Source organism: Myotis davidii, unplaced genomic scaffold (assembly GCF_000327345.1).
Source record: "Myotis davidii unplaced genomic scaffold, ASM32734v1 scaffold125, whole genome shotgun sequence".
NCBI lineage: Eukaryota > Metazoa > Chordata > Mammalia > Chiroptera > Vespertilionidae > Myotis > Myotis davidii.
This window is the reverse complement of record NW_006299390.1, coordinates 3,685,981-3,704,999: the sequence shown is the minus strand read 5'-3', so window position 1 is coordinate 3,704,999 and position 19,019 is coordinate 3,685,981. Positions and strand designations below refer to the sequence as shown.

The 19,019-nt window shown below is 39.2% G+C and overlaps 1 protein-coding gene across 1 annotated transcript in view; it reads right to left on the bottom strand.

Moving 5' to 3' along the window:
* Positions 1-19,019, bottom strand: part of RELN (reelin) — a gene marked incomplete at its 5' end in the record, with an annotated part of 426,427 nt that overhangs the window by 246,135 nt on the left and 161,273 nt on the right. The window contains one exon of the mRNA XM_015571214.1: positions 12,555-12,625. Coding sequence (XP_015426700.1) covers positions 12,555-12,625 — 71 coding nt within the window. The remainder of the gene's footprint in view (positions 1-12,554; positions 12,626-19,019) is intronic.

Below are 19,019 nucleotides of genomic sequence, written 5' to 3'. Positions count from 1 at the left end.
ATGGAAAGATCTGCAGATTCCTATTCTTTGTTTGAGCTTTGGAGGTGCCCCGATGAGGCCCAGCTGTGAAGCAAACCAATCTGCTGTGGGGCCTTGGGCCTTCTTTTGGATGATCTGGGTCTCTCTGACCCAGCTGCAGTTTGTTAGGTAATTTTATATTGCAAAGGGCCAGGTCATTCATATGCAAAAGCCTCTGCACACAGCTTGGGTGTGGCAGGGTCTCAGGGAATCAACAGGGTGGAGCAAACAGCTATGGCTGATCCTCAGCCCTGCCCTAAGAGGTCCCGGGTCTCAGTGGCTCATGGTAATTGCTGCAAGCATCTCTGAGAGAAAGCCACCCACGAGTTCTGCCCTCTGCAAGACAGTCAAGTTTCTCCCCGTATGAGTCTGGGTCCCCAAAGTCTTGCCCAGAACTGGAGTCAGGGCTGTCAGGAGCTTGTGTCTCCCTCCCTATTGAAAAAGACAACCGCGTCCTCAGTTGCCAGCCCTTTCCGCGTGCGCCTCCATACCTCTGCACTTTACTTCCGCACCTCCTCTGAGTCTCAGTGTGCTTTTCTCTTTCCTTCTAGTTGTAGAATTTCCACTCAGCCAGCCTTCCTGTGGTTCTGGATGATGTTTGTTTTGTCTTTTAGTTGTATTTTTGAAGTGGTTGTGCGAGACAGCAATTTCAGGTGTTTACCCATGCCGCCATCTTGGTTTCTCTGAGTCACTGTTTTTTATAAGATACTTCAAAATTTGTTTTAAAAAAATATATCCCTTGTAGAGCTTCCTTTTTATTCAGCTCTGCTATTCTTCCAATTACTAAACTCCCTGAGTTATCATAAGAAAAAGACTGGAACCGCTTTGAATGAATACAAGAAACCCATACTAATGCAGATTTAATAAAGACAAGTATGCCAGGAGTAATGAAGGTGAATGATTATTATGTGAAACAATTGTAAGAAGACCCAATTCACATGAAGACAAGCAATTCACATCACAAGACTAAGTAGGCCTACCATGAAAACATGTAGATTCAGTAGCAACATTTTCTAAGAAAAACATGCTTCTTAGTCTTTTTAAATAAGGATAGTATCTACTTGTTTAAAATAACAGTAGAAAAAGAATGTGCTGACACTTGAGCAAATGGAAAAAAGCAATTAGGTCATATATGTTAACACATATATGTCGGTCCTGGCTCTAAAGTCACAACAGTTGCAGGTCCCTTTCTAAGGGATATCTTTATTGGGGGGGTTGGGGCAGGGAATTTGAGATATTTTTTTATTGCTCATTATTTTCCAATCGGTGTGAGTTAATCTGACCACCATTATATGAAAACTAGAGGCCCGATGCACAAAATTCTTGCAAGGGGCTTGGCCCTCACAGCTGCGGTGGCTTGCCTCGGCCCTTGCAGCCCCAGCTTCGTCCAGTAGGTTGTCCAGAAGGACATCCAGAAGGTTGTTCGGCTATCTGGTCTAATTAGCATATTACGCTTTTATTATTATAGATAACTACTTACCAATCCCTTCCCAAACTTTTAAACCCAACAAATGTCAAATATCTATCATTGTTTGGCATCAGAGTTACCCAGTGAACATTACCTTTCATTCACTAACTATATTTTCTCTATCATCTAGAGCAAGCATGTCAAACTCAAAGGCTAACATGGACCAAATAAATAAGGTTTAAGTTTATGTGGGCCACAAAAAACAAAAGCTTCAATTTTCATAGAAATGTAGGTTTATTTTGATAGAGACATGCTGAATACAAAGGGCTGAAATAAATGAGTAATCATTTACATAAAATTTATAGAATATTTTAATAAAAATTAATATTTTCTCTTGAATATTAACTTAACAGACACTGAATAACTGCATACATTAATAAGCGTGATGCAAATAAACCTTATTTTTCTTGTTCTCCGAAAGGGAAATATTTCCTGTTGCGGACACCAAACAAGTCAGTACAAGACTAACAACATGGCAATCAGCTGCTAAAATATTCGTTGCTAGCATTAGTGGAGAGAAATGGTGTGCCTGTGCTTAAGGCACATAAGGGAAACGAATGCAACACGATTATAATAATCAGTTATTAGTGAACATTGTAGTTCATTATTAATAAGTATGTGTAACAGGATATTGTAAAAATTAAGTTACAAAATTTTTATTAACAAGTTTCTTACAGTTTCTGTGGGCCACAATAAAACAAAAGCTTCAATTTTCATAGAGACATAGGTTTATTTCAATAGAGGCATGCTGAATACAAAGGTCTGAAATAAATGACTAATTGTTAACATAAAATAATAGAACATTTTAATAAAAATTAATATTTTTTCTTGAACATTAACTTACCAGACACTGAATAACTGCATAAATTAATAAGCGTGATGCAAATAAACCTTATTTTTCTTGTTCTCCGAAAGGGAAATATTTCCTGTTGCGGACACCAAACAAGTCAGTACAAGACTAACAACATGGCAATCAGCTGCTAAAATATTCGTTGCTAGCATTAGTGGAGAGAAATGGTGTGCCTGTGCTTAAGGCACATAAGGGAAACGAATGCAACACGATTATAATAATCAGTTATTAGTGAACATTGTAGGTTGTTATTAATAATTATGTATAACAGGATATTGTAAAAATTAAGTTACACAATTTTTATTAAAACATTTCTTACATATTGGCTGGGCCGCGAAAATATTCGCTGTGGGCCTCATGCGACCCATGGGCTGCGAGTTTGACATGCTTGATCTAGAGCATCTCACAGTCTAGATGTAGTTAATAATTTGCCTGTATGACATTGACAAGAAAATAGTAGCTGAGCTTTGCAGATATAAAGATCTGAAAGTTTTTATAAACTGAAACAGGGAGCAAACACCTCCAATTCTATAATAGCTTCTATGATTTCATTTGGATCCTGGAGCTCACAGTTGTGCTTTTCTTAATCACTTTATAATAGACTAGAGGTCTGATGCACGAAATTCATGCAAGAGTAGGCCTTCGCAGTCCCGGCCGCCTCGGCCCTGCAGCCCCGACTTCATCCAGAAGGTTGTCTGGACAGTCATTCCACTGTTTAGTTGTTTGGTCAATTTGCATATTATGCTTTTATTATTATAGATTAAATATTTGGGTGTTTTTTAGTAAATATCATAAACATGGACCATTATATGGTTTCTCAATATTAAATTCTTCCCATCATCAATTCAATTTGTCCAAGAGACAAATTACATGCTGAAAGTAAAGAAAAACTTCATATTTGAAAAAGCATTTCTGTGTTTATGCTCTTTCAGAAGTTGAGCTCACTAGTATCTCATGAGATTGCATTATCTTTATTTATTTTTAAATTGAATTTATTGGGATGACATTGGTTCACAAAACCATACCGGTTTCAAGTGTACAACTCAATGAAACATCATCTGCACATTGTATCACAGAAATGCAAAGGATTATAACAAAATACTATGAACAACCATATGCCAACAAAGACAATCTGGCCAAAATGGATAAATTTCTAGAAACATACAATCTTCCAAAACTGAATAAGAAAATCTGAATAGACCAATTGCAACTATTGAAATCAAAGCAGTAGTAAAAAACTCCCAGCAAACAAAATTCCTGGACCGAATGGCTTCCCAGGCAAATTTTAGAAAACATTCAAAAAAAAGGACTACCACCTACCTCCTCAAACTAATCAAAACAATTCAAGAGGAGGGAAGACTTCCAAGCTCATTTTATGAGGCCAGGATTATCCTAATTCTAAACCAGATAAAGACACTACAAAGAAAGAAAATTATAGGCCAATAATCCTGATGAACTTAGATACTAAAATCTTCAATAAAATATTAGCAAACCTGATCCAGCAATACAGTAAATAGATTATACACCTGATCAAGTGGGATTTATTCTGGGGATGCAAGGTTGGTACAATATTCAGAAATCAATACATGTGATACACCACATAAACAAAATGAAGGATAAAAAATCACATGATCATATCAATAGATGCAGAAAAAGCATTTGATAAAATCCAGCAGCCATTTATGATAAAAACTCTCAGCAAAGTGGGAATAGAGGAAGCATACCTCAACCTAATAAAGGCCAAATGTATAACAGACCTACAGCCAACATCATACTCAGTGGGCAAAAACTGTTTTCCTGAAGATCATGAGGTCACATTAGAAAGAATTAAGTCGTGTTTAATTCCCCCAAAGGTTGTTCTTTTGGTGAAAGTATTCTTCTTTTAACTGACTTATTTTGGAAGAAAACTTTTAAGTAATCATGTAACTCCAAAACATATTTCAGCCAACTTGTTCAACAATTTATTCAGTACAAAGAATGAAGATTTCTATATGTTGGACAGAAAAATAAAAAGGGGTGCCTAAAAAACGAGTTAAAGAAGTGGTTAGTGAGCTTTGTGTTAATATTATTGATTACTTAAAATAAAAAAGAGAAGGCTTTCAGCCAGACAGACACTTCTCACAAATAAAGGTATTATGTGATGGGAATTATATCTCCTGAATCGTTTTAGCATTCAAAGACCCTAGGTAGTTTTGCCTCAGGTATCTCTTCACCTAATTTGAAATTCAAATGTATAAAACTTCCACAGATAAATATGACAAATTAGACATGGCCCGTGAAGTTACCATTTAATGAGCTATGAACCTAGATTTTCATCTCCCCAGGAATAATTTCTTTATTACTTTTTGTATTTTATTGCAATAAAACACCATTTGACCTTCAAGTATGATAATTAAGCTTCTAAAAATGTTATAAATTTAGAGTGAAAATAGTTCTCCCCGTGTTCTGGAATATACTTATGTTCAGTATAAAAGATTACTTAATATTTAAAGACAGCTAAATTATACACAGAACCAGCAATATTAGGAAGTATTTTTCCACTTCCCATCCTCCTCCATTTCCCATCTCAATTTGATTTGTGTCACATAACAACTTATCATCTCCCGCTTTATAAAATAAATGAAATAGGAGGAAAAATAAAATATATCTTTATAATCTACAAATGGGGAACAGTGAACTCTTTCAGATAAAATTTATTCTTTTATGAGCTGTCAATAATAAGATTTTAAACACTAAAACTTATGACTCTTTTTTTTTTTTTTTTGCTATGCGCATGCCCTCATCTTTTCTGGGGAGACATCCATACATATTTCAAAAATTTGCCCATGATATAAGTATAAGTTTTTAGTGAGAAAATCAGAATACAAAATATACCACCTGACTTGCTGGTGAGTTGTTATTTTTAAAAATATTACTGTGTAGCAATCTTTTTTCAATCTTGGACCTCTGAGAACTTGAAGAGATGAAGTTCACAGTTGAAGCAGAGGAGAGGGAGTGCAACTATAAATTGAACTATAGCCTAAGCATATATACATGGCTTTTAAATAACATCCAGAGATGGGAAGAAAAATCAAGATTATCATCATCAAATATTAATAATAATAACAACAACAACAATACTACTCCTACAAGAAGAAACCTTGTTGCTAATGTTAGCAGAAATTTGCTAGCGGTCTACCGACACCTATTCCCCCCTTCTTTATTTTAACTGGATTGGGGACCCCAGTTAGAATATTCTGTGTCCTCTGAAGCTTCCTGTAACAAAGGAATCAAGTCCTGTCCATAGGAAGGTGAGGAGAAGTGACCCATGGGCATGCTTCCTGTTGCAGGGACCTGTGAGTGCTGGAGTAGCCAGCGTGGCCCTGCGTATGGAAGCTAAATGTTGTACCCAGTAGACCCACTCCACCCCTGGACCACCTGCCCTCCGACTGGTTTATGACTGAGCAATATTCTTCTAGCCACTTAAGCCATCTGTAGATAGAGGCATTTGCCATGAAAGCTTATCTATACTCTATGAGAGTTCATTTCCTGTTGGCTGGGGAAGAGGTCCCTTTTGGGAAATGGTGTCCTCTCTATGTCTCAATCCTAAAGGCCAGAGTGGAAATTAGAGTTGATTATACTATGAGTTCCTGTGACTAGAGACTCCATTTAATATATCTCTGTACCCCTATGCCTAACACATAGTTGCTCAAAAAATGTTAGTTGATTGGGTACTAATAACTTCAGCAAGACATTAATCCTAGAATCGTTGTTAGACAATTCTAATGTCCCAGTGTTCTCCTCTGTTCCCTCCTCTCTTAGTCACCGGTACACATGTTATCATCTTCATCCTACCTTACTTTCCACTTTCCTTTACGTACCTAAGAATAAATTGTACAATTTGTCTTGTTCTAAAATAGAGGCAGCTAACGAAAAAGGGCAGACAATCAAATAAGACCATAAGGTAGAAAAATTAAAGATAATGACAAATGAGGGTCAGAAAAAAAAATTGCATCCAGTTGAGATAAGTATGCAACATGAATGCGGTGACATCTTCAGTTTGGTCCTGAAGCTTACAGAAATAGAAGAGTTTGTAACATGAAAGAACACATATTGCTCAGGAAAAAAGGCAGCTATTTCAGGTACAGAGACTTGGAAAAAGTTTCTCCTGTGGTTTCTTAGAAAGGGGACACTGAGCAATGCAATAAACATCATTTGAAATAACATCTAACTGTGAATTTTGTAGGGCTTTTCCTAATAAAGTCCATCAGTGGAGAAGGAAAAGGTACATAATGTCTCAATACAATTGTAAAAACAGTTCCGGGTGTGCAGGAGGTGTAGGTTGGCTAGCAATTAAAGAAATAATAGTGACCTAGCAGGTTCGGCTCAATCTTCGATAGAGTGTCGGCCTGTGGACCAAAGGGTCCAGGTTTGATTCCGGTCAAGGGCAAGTACTTTGGTTGCAGGCTCCTTCCCATCCCGGGCCCTGGTCAGGGCATGCAGAAGGCAACCATCGATGTATTTCTCTCACATCAATATTTCTCTCTGTCTTTCCTTCTCTTTTCCACTCTCCCTAAATATCAATGGAAAAATATCCTCGGGTAAGAATTAACAAAAAATAAAAATAATTTAAAAATTAAAAACTAAAGAAATAATAGTAATTAGACAATTCTGGAAAGGTACACCTGCTGTACGTGGTTCACTCATTCCCACAACAACCAATATTTGAGTGCCAGGCACTGTGCCTGGCTCTGGGAATATAAAAATAATCCAATCTTTGCTGAATCAAAAGGGTTCGAAATACAGTAGGAAATACATGTAGAAGTTAACACATGACAGTGCAATATGGTCAACTAAATTCAATTAGTAAGTACAGGTGGGATATTGATAAAAATAACGATGGCAGAGGAGGAGAGACTTGAGCTGGATCTTTAAGGATAAATACAATTTCATGGGTAAGACACAGGAAGAGGTGATGAGGAGGGTATTCGAGGGAAGGGAATTGGCATGTATAAGCTACAGATAAGCCACAGAGATAGAAGATAGGATGGCATGTTTGATGAAATCAGGGCTTATGACAGCTGAAGTAGAGATTTCAGTGCTAGCTGAGAGTGGGCAGTGTGGAGAGAGCCTGAACGCAGAGATGAAGTAGGAGAGAGAGAAGCAGCATCAGATCATGGGTAGCCTTGAATGCCAGGCTAAACGGGGCAAATGAGGCTGGCAGCTAAAAAATGAGGTTTGTGTTTAAGAACACTTTGACAGATATGCGGCAGGCCTGAAACAAAGAAATGCGGTAGGTGTGGAAAGAGCAGTGATGGCTTAAGAGGTGTTAAGAAGATAAGGTGAGATAAATTAGTCTTAGACGCACTGAGTATAGAGATGGGTGAAAGGAAAGTAATGTTTATCTAAGTCTCCATTTAGTCCCTAACCAGAACTGTAATAAAAGGGTCCAAATTTGGGGAAAAGTCAAATTCAGTTTCGAATATATTGAGTTCAAGGTATGTAAGTGACATCCAAATGTAAGTGCCTAATAATAATAATGATAGCTAATATTTATAAGGTATTCATTTGCTAGCTATCATCCTATGCATGTCATTATTGCATTTAATCCTCAGAACTTTACTGCATTCCTTCTGGGCACAGACTATTGTGCTGGGTTCTTGAAAATTATATGAGATAACTAAAAAAGTAAGTACTGTTATTTTGCCTATTTTGCAGTAAAATAATTGAGATTTCATAGCCAGAAAGTTCCAGAACAGAAGTTTGAACCCCAATGTAGATACTGCCAAGCCCCATGCTGTTAACCACCTTGCATTACTGACTCTCTGAGCAGGGATGGTGAAAAGGAAAAGCTGATGATTTGGAAAAGAGAGGACAAACTGTTGACCAAGTCCTCAGAGGAGATGGCATGACTTCCAGTCCACTGAGTTTATATTTTTCTATAAATGTGTTTTGGAGTTTCTCTCCTGGGTTTGGACTAAACATATCTATATTATAAGATATTTAAGAAAAGTATGTGAAATTGCCACATAACTCTCATACAGAGTTCCACATATGCCCCCTGGGGACACAGCACAATAAGTATTAATTAATATTAATGAATTCTAACTCTTAAAAAAAAAACCAATGTGGAAATCTGTATTACATTGAACAACTGAATCTTCAAGTATAAAAACAAGGTCATATTAATAGGTTTCATGAAGTAATATTTCACAAGCCAAAATAGAATCGTAATGAAAAGTGTTTAACCACAGCTTCGCCGCCCTTCCAAACTTAGACTTTGTCCTTCAAAATATGGGGGAATTCAGGAGATTACATAGCAGCTTGAGTAGAAAACATACTTCTATGAGCATCCAAAACCACTCAATGTCAAATTCTTCTCAGGCATAAATCTTGATGTTTTGACTTTGGACTAGATAAAGCTGTCAGGTGGAAATGTATATAGCTCCGAAGATTGAAAAGCAAGCTGTTTAAATATATGTTCAGTCATCTTGGGGAAAACAGCACCAGTCCAAAACACTGTTCTTTAGAAAATTAAAAAAAGTAGTCAGACCCACCTACAGCCAGTAGCAAGACATTTTAGTGTGGCCCTGGGGAGTAGCCTCTTTGTCATTCCCCTTAATCTTGTCTGTTGTAAGGATCACTTGGGGACATTTTGCCAGCCACTGCCCTAGGAGGGCCCCAGTTCTTTCCCCTGTTGGGCAGTTTGTGAGAACTTGAAGCAAGGTTCCTGGACGGTTTTGTCTGAGCCTGCTAACTCAGCTCCCTTTGTCTGTACATTACAATGTGCAGGGATGCCAGCAAAGCAAGATAACTGCTAAACTGGATTGTAAGCTACAAAACAGCCATGGGGAAAACAGATGACTTTGACTAGCAAACGTTTTAACATTGGACAAATTCAAGTCAAGCATATTACTCATTATTTTTTCACTTCAACCATTAAAGTAGATACGGTAAAATCCAATTCTGACTATTAGTCAATTCTGACAATGTTTAGGCTGAATAAATTTTTTAAAAATGCATTTCAGGGTAGTGAAAAGATTATTTAGTCAGATAAGCTACTGAATAACCAAGGATAGCCAAGGGAAGATTTGGGTAGATCTGATCTACAGTTCATACAATAGTTGAGTAGAAAAGCTATTTTCCACCCAGCTTCATTGAGGTATAATTAACAAATAAAAATTGCATATATTTAAGGTAGATGACACTGTGAAATAATCGCCAAAAACCAAGCTAGTTAACATATCAATCAGCTCACATTAATAGGTATTCTTGAAATGCTGAAAAAAATTGAGGTAGGTTTAACACCTCATTCACTCTGTGGACGTGCTTACAGAACTTTTGATCTCCCTCCATCTCAGAGTTTAAATAAAATGTCACCAACTCTTAGCACAAAAGGATTGAAAAATTCCAAAGACTTTGGAGTCTGAATGGCAGAGATACACTGCCCACCACTGTGACCCGAAGGCCCGTAGAGAACACAGCCACACTTTCTACCACTCACTTTCTACCACTCAGGGTGATGAACAGCAGAAACACTGCTGAGCTGGCAGAAGGCAGCCAAGGTTTTCTGCTCCAGCTGTACGCCTGACCCCTTTCCTCCTGACATAAAACATTTGCTTTTGGTTATATCCACTTCCATCATCCCAACAACAGAGAATTCCAGCATGGCTTATAAATGGCATGCACTCTTTGGGGGCACTATAGGGCATGACTGTTGTCAGCTGTTTAAGCCTGCCATCTGGCCTTGCTAAATAATCGATGTATGCGTTTGAAGAGGGAATGCCAAGAAGCTCCCAGGCCAGCAAATATACATGCACGCCATTATTCTCTCTGCCCCACCTCCACCATGATGTGTGTGCACTGTTGAACCAGCAGTGGCCATGCTGATACACTCACATCAGCCCTGCACTTGCGACTTTTGTTTTACCAGGGCTCCAAAAAGTATGTATTCTCTCCTAGGTGTTCCAGGATGAAGGCAGTAATGGTGATCTTGTTTATTGAGGTTGTGGTTTCTGAGAGTTTAATTTTTTTTTTTAAATTTAAGAATCCACTTGGCATAATGAAACCAACATTGGGCTGTGAGTCCAGACTTTTGGATTCTACTCTGGCCACTTGGGAGTAGTGTGTATCTTGTCAAGTTAACTTTATTGGCCTCATCACTAATTTTCAGATAAGGACTCCATGGTTCTAAGACCAGAGCATAAATTCAAATATTATTCCTCATCCTCAGTCTTTACAGGGTGGGACACAAGTAGGTTTACAGTTGTGAGTACATGAAACAAAGTTTATTCTTCTTTTATTATTTATTAACTAGAGGCCCGGTGCATGAAATTCATGCATGGGGGAGGGGGCAGAGGTGGTCCCCTCAGCCTGGCCTGCACCCTCTCCAATCTGGGATCCCTTTCACAATCCGGAACCACTGGCTCCTAACCACTCACCTGCCTGCCTGCCTGATGCTCCTAACTACTCCTCTGCTGGCCTGATCCCCCTAACTGCTCTTCCCTCCTGGCCTGATCCCCTACCTGCCTAACTGCTCTCCCCTGCCAGCCTGATCACCCTAATTGCTCTCCCCTCTTGGCCTGATCACCCTAACTGCCTATCTGCCCTCCCCTGCCGGCCTGATCGCCCTAACTGCCTATCTGTGCTCCCTTCCTGGCCTGATCCCCCTAACTGCCTATCTGCTCTCCTGGCCTGATCCCCCTAACTGCCTATTTGCTCTCTCTTCCTCTCTGCGCCCTTTGACCCCTGTTAAAGGCATGCTGAGAGCTCTCTGCCATGGCCCTGCCCCCATTCTGATTGGTCATTATGTGATGGCGTCCTGGCCAATTTACATATTCCTCTATTATTAGTATAGATTACTGTATTATATTCAATACATATAACTGTAAATCTACTTTCACCCACCCTGTGTATCCCATTCCCAACTATTCATTTATATTATAAAATATTTTTAAAATCCCAGGATTTAAAAAAAAAATAGCTTTTAGGTAAAGATAAGTGTTAAAATCAGACATGATTTCCTGGTACTGTGCAGTCTTTAGGGTATTATGTTCACTGCTATATGGTGTTCTATATTTTCAATAATGTGAACATTTTCATAGTCTGAAACATATTTACATTGTGATAGATTTCTCAAGCCTACTATGAAGGCAATCACATTTTTCATTCTCAAAAGTTACAGAATAAAATCTGTTAAACCCAAGAACACTGATGATGTTTTTGAAACTATAATTAGAATAGGGCTTTCTCATTCAAGAGCCATGCATGTAAACTAGCAGCAGTTTGCCAGTAATAACCATCAAGTATCACATTGCTTAGATAAAGCCATACTGATGATGTATATATTACTATAAGTAATAAATGGTATCTTCTTATGCTTTTCAAAAAACAATATAAATTTTCCTCTAAGTCCATTAGATTTTCTTTAGCAGATAGTAGAAATTTCCTTTAAACTCAATAATGTAATTCCTAAATTAATAAATTTCCCCAAAATATAAATCTGTAAGCAAAAAAATGGTGATATACCTATGCTGATGGTGAAGAGGGCATCACACTTACAAAAACTGGCTCAGACATATCCACTGTCAAGATGCTTAAACAGAGAAAGAAAAGTGTGCCTCAGAAACACTTGTATTTATTCTATCAACATTTTCTGAGTGGCTGTCACATGCCAGGTACAATGCCAGGTCCTGGGGAACCAAAGAGCACAGAGGCTTGGTTCCTGTACTTGAGGAGCTTGGTCTCTCAAAGGTGGCATCCATCACTTTTCAGAAGAAAATCCATGTGAAGTGGGAAATGCTACATGAAGACACAAAGTCAGGTGGCAGCGCAAGAGGTAGAGGGATCAACTTTGTGTGAAGGCATGGGTCCTGGCTTTCACCCTTCAGTGTGCATGTGTGTGCATGTGTGTGTACACACATATGCATGTGCATCTGTCAGAGTTTGGTGTGGGTGAGAGCTGTAATGTGTATGAGGCAATCATAAAGCAGAATTACTAACTGTAATTCATTAGAAAACAATTATGAAAAGATAATTTCTTGTTTTTTTTGTTCACACTTAATATTTTTAAGTCTACAGATCTTTATCAATAATTACTAATTATGGTCTGAAGGGGTCAGTAATTCCAAAGCATCATGATCATGCAATATTAATGAAATACTTACTTAGCACATAGTACGTAGGACCTACCATAAATAATTTTGATACAACCAACACGGAGAAGTAAAAGATTCTTACCTCCTTGTTCACACAACTGCTGGGCTAAAGCATCTTTGAAGATAATCTGGCCCCTGTGTGTTGCTGTAGCCCTGGAAATGAAAAGGAAAAGGTTAATCCAAATCTTATAATAATTTTGGTGATAACTTATGTATTTTTTAACTTTTAAAACCATTATTCTGTGGACATGATTTTTTAAAACATTATTACATCTGAACAATGAAAAAAATTAACAATAGAGTGAAGGCTTAAACTAAGGCACCTGGGTTATGAATTATCTTCTGGTTATACTTTGTAAAGCTATTGTAGCAAATGAAAAGGAAAAGGTTAATCCAAATCTTATAGTAAGTTTGGTGATAACTTATGTTTTTTTTTTAACTTTTAAAACCTTCATTATTCTGTGGACATGATTTTTCAAAACAGTACATCCGAACAATAAAAAAAATTAACAATAGAGTGAAGGCTTAAACTAAGGCACCTGGGTTATGAATTATCTTCTGGTTATACTTTGTAAAGCTATTCTAGCATTTGTGGGCTTACTTTGAAAACCATAGATGTGAGCAAATCCTGGATAGAAGAAAAAGCATGGAAAAAGTGCTTGTTAAAATTTCTTCTTCAGCAGGCCTTGATATAAAATGTTTTGTGCAGCAATAATGATATTAGCACTGGAAAAAGATGCTCTTAATGCACTTTTTGTCCTGAAATCAACAGTCACCATAACATATAGAGAGGTGAGAGGAGAATTATATTTTAAAGTATTTTTTAAAAGAGGGCTATTCGAAGTTTTCATAATTACAAAATCTGTGATAATAAAATATACCTTTACTGAGTCTAATTCACCATTTGAAGGAGATATGTATCTTTTACTTCCTCTAATCAGAGCTGTGCACAGAGACTGGTAAAAAAAATAATAATAATATCCTTGTAGCAGATGTGTTATTCAATGGCTAGAATAGGAGCTGTCTTAACAAAGGAAGAATTATTTATGCCTTATATTCAAAGTGTTTTTCCTTAAAAATGATTTTTCTGGCACAAAATGTATTATTGAAACAAATTCAAAACAGAAAATCATGTTGCTTTAATTTAAGAAACCTGATCTTTTCAATAACTAAAATATATTAACATTGAATCTCAACTTTATTCTAGACAAAACTACCCAAGGGCAAAAGTAATTTGATTCAACCATCACTTACTGAGGATGGGTTATGTGCAAGGCACTGTGCTTGGTCACAAGAAGGCAAAGCTTGGCCTCTGCATTTCCCCTCCACATGTGCACCCCTCAGTCCACATCTTGTCCTTTGTGGGGCCCAATGGGAGCTCATGGTCTCCATGTGGATATACCTTCCTCCTCCATGCTGCAGGCTTTTCTGATCTCTATCCCCCACTGAATTACTACTGTCACCAGTATCAAGTCTCCTAGGACCCAGCTCTCAGAAAGTAATCTGATAAACTAATACATGTTGAAGTGTTAATGGGTGAAGTTGCTCCAAGCTAACATATTTCAGCAATGAAACTTAAAATATCATACTTTAGTGCACATGTACACACACACACACACACAATGGCGAGTCTGAATGGTGGAAGGGAGTTATAATTGGAGAGAAAAATCAGTGGCCAGCCTTCAACTCACACCATATGTAAAGGAGATAAGGGTAATCAGCCCTTGTTGTTAAATGTTAATCATTACCAAAATTGCTGATAAACAGATGCTACTCCTCCCTGTCTATATGCACATATGTTTACAGGTTTTGCTTTGCTCTTAGCAAGCTGAAGCTGAGGAAGATTAAATATAAGGCCAATCCAAGCTATAAGGATGGCCTACAGACTCATCAATCATAGGTTTTACATCCACAGGGAACATGTGAACTCAATTTACCTCAAAACATTTCATTGTTAAAATGGCAATCAAGTCAGGAGCATCTGAGCTCACATACACTTCTAACAGCATAGCAATCAGAAATGTAGAATTTTAATTTGACATTATCTTTGAAAGGGACATATTTTCTGAAACTACTAACCACCAGGAAAAGTCCTCTAGTGTATAGAGTTTAATAATTGTCCCTTTTAATTGTCTTCTGATTGAATCTGTATAGTATTCTTATTGTAATATTAGAGGCCAGGTGCATGGATTCGTGCACCGGTGGGGTCCCTGGTGTGGCCTGCAATCCAACATTGCCTGCTGCTCCTGCTCATCCCGGCCCTGCTGCACCCGCCGTGGGCTTGCACCCAATCAGTTCCGAGCTGTGCTGGCCAGCCTTGAGCCCTGCCTCTGGCACCAGTCGGTCAGCTGAGTGGCGCTCCCACTGTGAGCACACTGACCACCAGGGGGCAGCTCCTGCATTGAGCGTCTGCTCCCTGGTGGTCAGTGCACACCATAGCAACCAGTCGTTTGATCACTTAGTCTTTTATATATATAGACTAGAGGCCCGGTGCACAAAAATTTGTGTACTCGGGGAGGAGGGGGGTCCCTCAGCACAGCCTGTGCCCTCTCGCAATCTGGGACCCCTCGGGAGATAATGACCTGCTGGCTTAGGCCTGCTCCCGGGTGGCAGAGGGCAGGCCTAATCCCTAGGTGCAGCCCCTGGTCAGGCTCAAAGCAGGGTCGATTGGGGAGTTGGGGTGCTGTCCCCTGTCATGCACAGAGCAGGGCGGATTGGGAGGTTGCAATGCCACCCTCAGTCACGCTCAGGGTAGGGCCGATTGGGGGGTTGGGTCACGACCCTCTGTCGCACTCAAGGCAGAGTCGATGGGGAGTTTGCAGTGCCACCCCGTCACGCACAGAGCAGGGCCCATCAGGGGGTTGAGGAGCTCCCCCCTGTCACTCAGAGAGTAGGGCCGATAGGGGAGTTGGGGCACTGCCCCCTGTCACACACAGAGCCGCAGGGTGATCAGGGGGTTTCGGCGCTGCCCCTTGTCACGCTGATCCCGGTGCTGGGAGGGATATTACCCTTTTACTATACAGGATAGAGGCCTGGTGCATGGGTTGGGGCTGACTGGTTTGCCCTGAAGGGTGTCCTGGATCAGGGAGGGGGTCCCCACTGGGGGGCCTGGCCAGCCTGGGGGAGGGGATGATGGCTGTTTGCATCTGTCACACCCCCTTCAGGGTGGGGGTCCCCCCTGGGGTGCCTGGCCAGCCTGGGTGCGGGCTGTTTTCAGGCTGGCAGGGGACTGAAGCTCCCAACCGCTCCTTTTTTTCTTTTTTTTTTTTTTATTCTGGGCCAGCTTTAGCTTTGAGGCTTGGCTCCAGCTCTTAGGCTTCCGCTGCTGAAAGTAAGGTTCTGGCCTTTGTTTACAATGTTGCAATTCTGCTGGCTGAAGCCCGGGACTAAAGCTGGTTTCTGGGATTTTGTTTAGCTTCTATTTGTTACTATGTTTCTTAAACTCCTGGCTTAGAGGCCTGCAGTGGCATGCGGGGAGTCCTCTGTCACTGAAGCAAGCAAGCCTCATGTTAGTTTCAAGCTGCCTGGCTGCTGGCCGCCATCTTGGCTGACAGTTAATTTGCATATCTCTCTGATTAGCCAATGGGAAGGGTAGCGGTCGTACGCCAATTACCATGTTTCTCTTTTATTAGATAGGATTTCTCCTTGTCATTATTCCAGTCTATGCTCTCCATGAACACAATGAGGCAAGAATATCTAGATAAAATTCAGAGGTTTTGCCTTTTCCCTGGGTATCGGAGATATTCAAATATCTCAGTCACTGCACGGCACCTTATGAATAGTCCACTTTCTTGCTCTCCCTATTACTCAGGTTTCTCATATTTAGGATTTGTTGCTTTCATTCATGTTCTTATGCTACTTTGGTTCAATGAATAAATTTCTGAGAAACTAGAGAATAATTGAAACCAAAGAAACTTTTATTACCTAGTGAAAATTTCTTCAGCAGTGGTTCTCATCCTTCAAACAAAATATTATGGAATTCCAATATATGATACAGAGAAGTCCTAGCTTTTGAAGTTGTTAGGTTCCCTTTCCTCATCCAGCATGCTTCCCATCACCCATTCCCCCAACTTCCTGGTGCACTTCTCTGGGACTCTTAGGGTTTTAAAGAGGCAGAGTTTGAGAACCACTGAACTAGTATAACTCTTACACAGCATATGAATCAGGAAACTGAGGCATAGTGAGGGCCTGCTCAGTGTCACACAAACTGTTGATGGCAGATAGAAGCTGACTCCAGGTTTTGATTTCAAGCCTTGGATCCTTTCCTCTGCATTAGTAGTAGTTTTCAAAATGTGTTCCATAGGAGTCAGGGGAGGGGCAGCAAGGAGTGCTCCAGGCTTCATCAATTCAACCAGAGCATTGGGCCTTTACATGTTCTCATTATCTAATGTTTGAAGAAAAGGCTCAGGAGTTAGAAACTGACTTGCAGAGCATACCATGTGGTCAGTGTCATTATGTGAAATCTTCTGCATGGGAAAATCCAAAGGAGTAGTAATAATGTGACTGGTATGTGTATATATAAACCTTATATATTATTGTTATTATTATAACACTTCTTTGATGAATTGAAATTTACTCCCTGCTAGGCACTGTTGTAAGTTCTCCACACATATTAACTGAATCCTGACAACAGCCCTCCAAGTTAGATGCCATTATCCCCATTTTCCTGGGACACAGAACTATTGTGTGATTTACCTAACATCAGACAACTGGTGGTAAGGTCAGGATTCAGACCCACACAGAGTGTAGAATCCTTGTGTTTAACCATCACATTAAATCGTCATTGATCCGATTCATAAATCTGATGGTAGCCTTTAATCTCTTTCCAGGGGACAGCCTGCTTTATGGGCCTGATAGTCAAATTCATTCCTTCTCTGGCTTGTGCTCTCTATTCCAACCCTTTAGTCCATAGTTAAGCACTTTTATTTAACTTCTTTAGGACAAACTACTTTCCTGTTTCCAGTTGGAACCTTGGTCACTTGGCCAGCAGTTCCCTGGAATTTATCTTTAAAAATATCATTTCCCTTGATCCCTTCTTCCACCGTGTTCAGTGAGTCCCTCAACTTCTAGTCAGCTCACTACAGTCCCTGTGTCACTCTAACAGCCTGCAAGACCCCGCACATCTCTTCTGTTCTCTACCAAATACAAGAGCACCGAATGCCAATCTCAGCCACACCACTGCCCAATCTCCATGGGGAAACAATGAGAATATTGGAAGATAATCATCACTTGCAGCATTTTCTTTTCTTTTTTTTTCTTTATTGGTTAAGGTATTCCATGTGTCCTTATCCCCCCATTACCAACCCCCCAATCATCCCTCACCATCACCCCCTGTTGTGCATTTTCTTTACCAACCTTTTAAATAATCAAATTTAAAGATAAAAATACCCAACGCTACAGGAGATGCACAACTAGCAATTTTAGGGGCCTATAAATATGAATATTTAAAATAAAATGTATTGCCTGGCGGCATAGCTCAGTGGTCTAACATTGGCCTATGAACTAGGAGGTCATGGTTCGATTCCCATTGGGGCACATGCCCGGGTTGCAGGCTTGATCCCCATTTAAATATGTGTATATTTAAATAAATACATAGTTTGAATATAAATATATGTATATACATTTAAATATAAATATTAAAATATATATTAAAATTTCCTAAAAACACAGTAACTCAGAGTTGAAAGTCTAGAGGTCATGTCCTTCAATATTTAATGCATAATACATTTTTCTTTTCTTATAAAAATGAAAATGTACAATTATGATATATAGTGACAGGCCTTATTTAATTTCAGAATTGTTATTTTATGTAATTTATAGCTCTCTTTTGGGGGAGGTCTATCAAATCTGTGGTGCTAATAACTTGCACTGAATATTCTATAATTAGCACTAATTTTTCAGAAGAGTTTTAAAAATATCCTCATTGTTCATTGTTCTGGAGAGTAGACCAAATTTCTTAAACAAGCTTCTAATAAGTACTTATCACCTTCTTGGGAGATTAATAGATTTCTAGAGCAAATTTGGCAACAAGAATCCCTATTAAATCAGTAATTTTAAACTCCCCTTGGGCTATTATAATCTATCATTTGAAAAGCTCTAAAGATTCTACCAAATAAAGAAAATTCATTATAATCACTATATTCAGAGCTTAAAATAGACTTTGTTGTTATGACTTTTTGTTGTTGTTAATCCTCACATGAGGATATTTCCCACTGATTTCTGGAGAGAATGGAAGGGAATCGGAGAGACAGAGAGAAACATTGATGTAAGGAAGACACATCAATTGGTTGCCTCCCACATGCACCCCGACCAGGGTTGGGCTTGCAACCAATTTATGTTCCTTTGACTGGAACTGAACCTGGTTCACAGGCTGACGCCCTATCCAATGAGGCAAACTGGCTAGGGCTTGTTGTTATGACTTTTACAGAATATGCCATATTTTAATTTTAACTGAACTCCTAGAGCATCTATCTGCCCAAGCCATCTAAGAATTGAGTATGGCTGTAACCGGTTTGGCTCAGTGGACAGAGTATTGGCCTGTGGACCG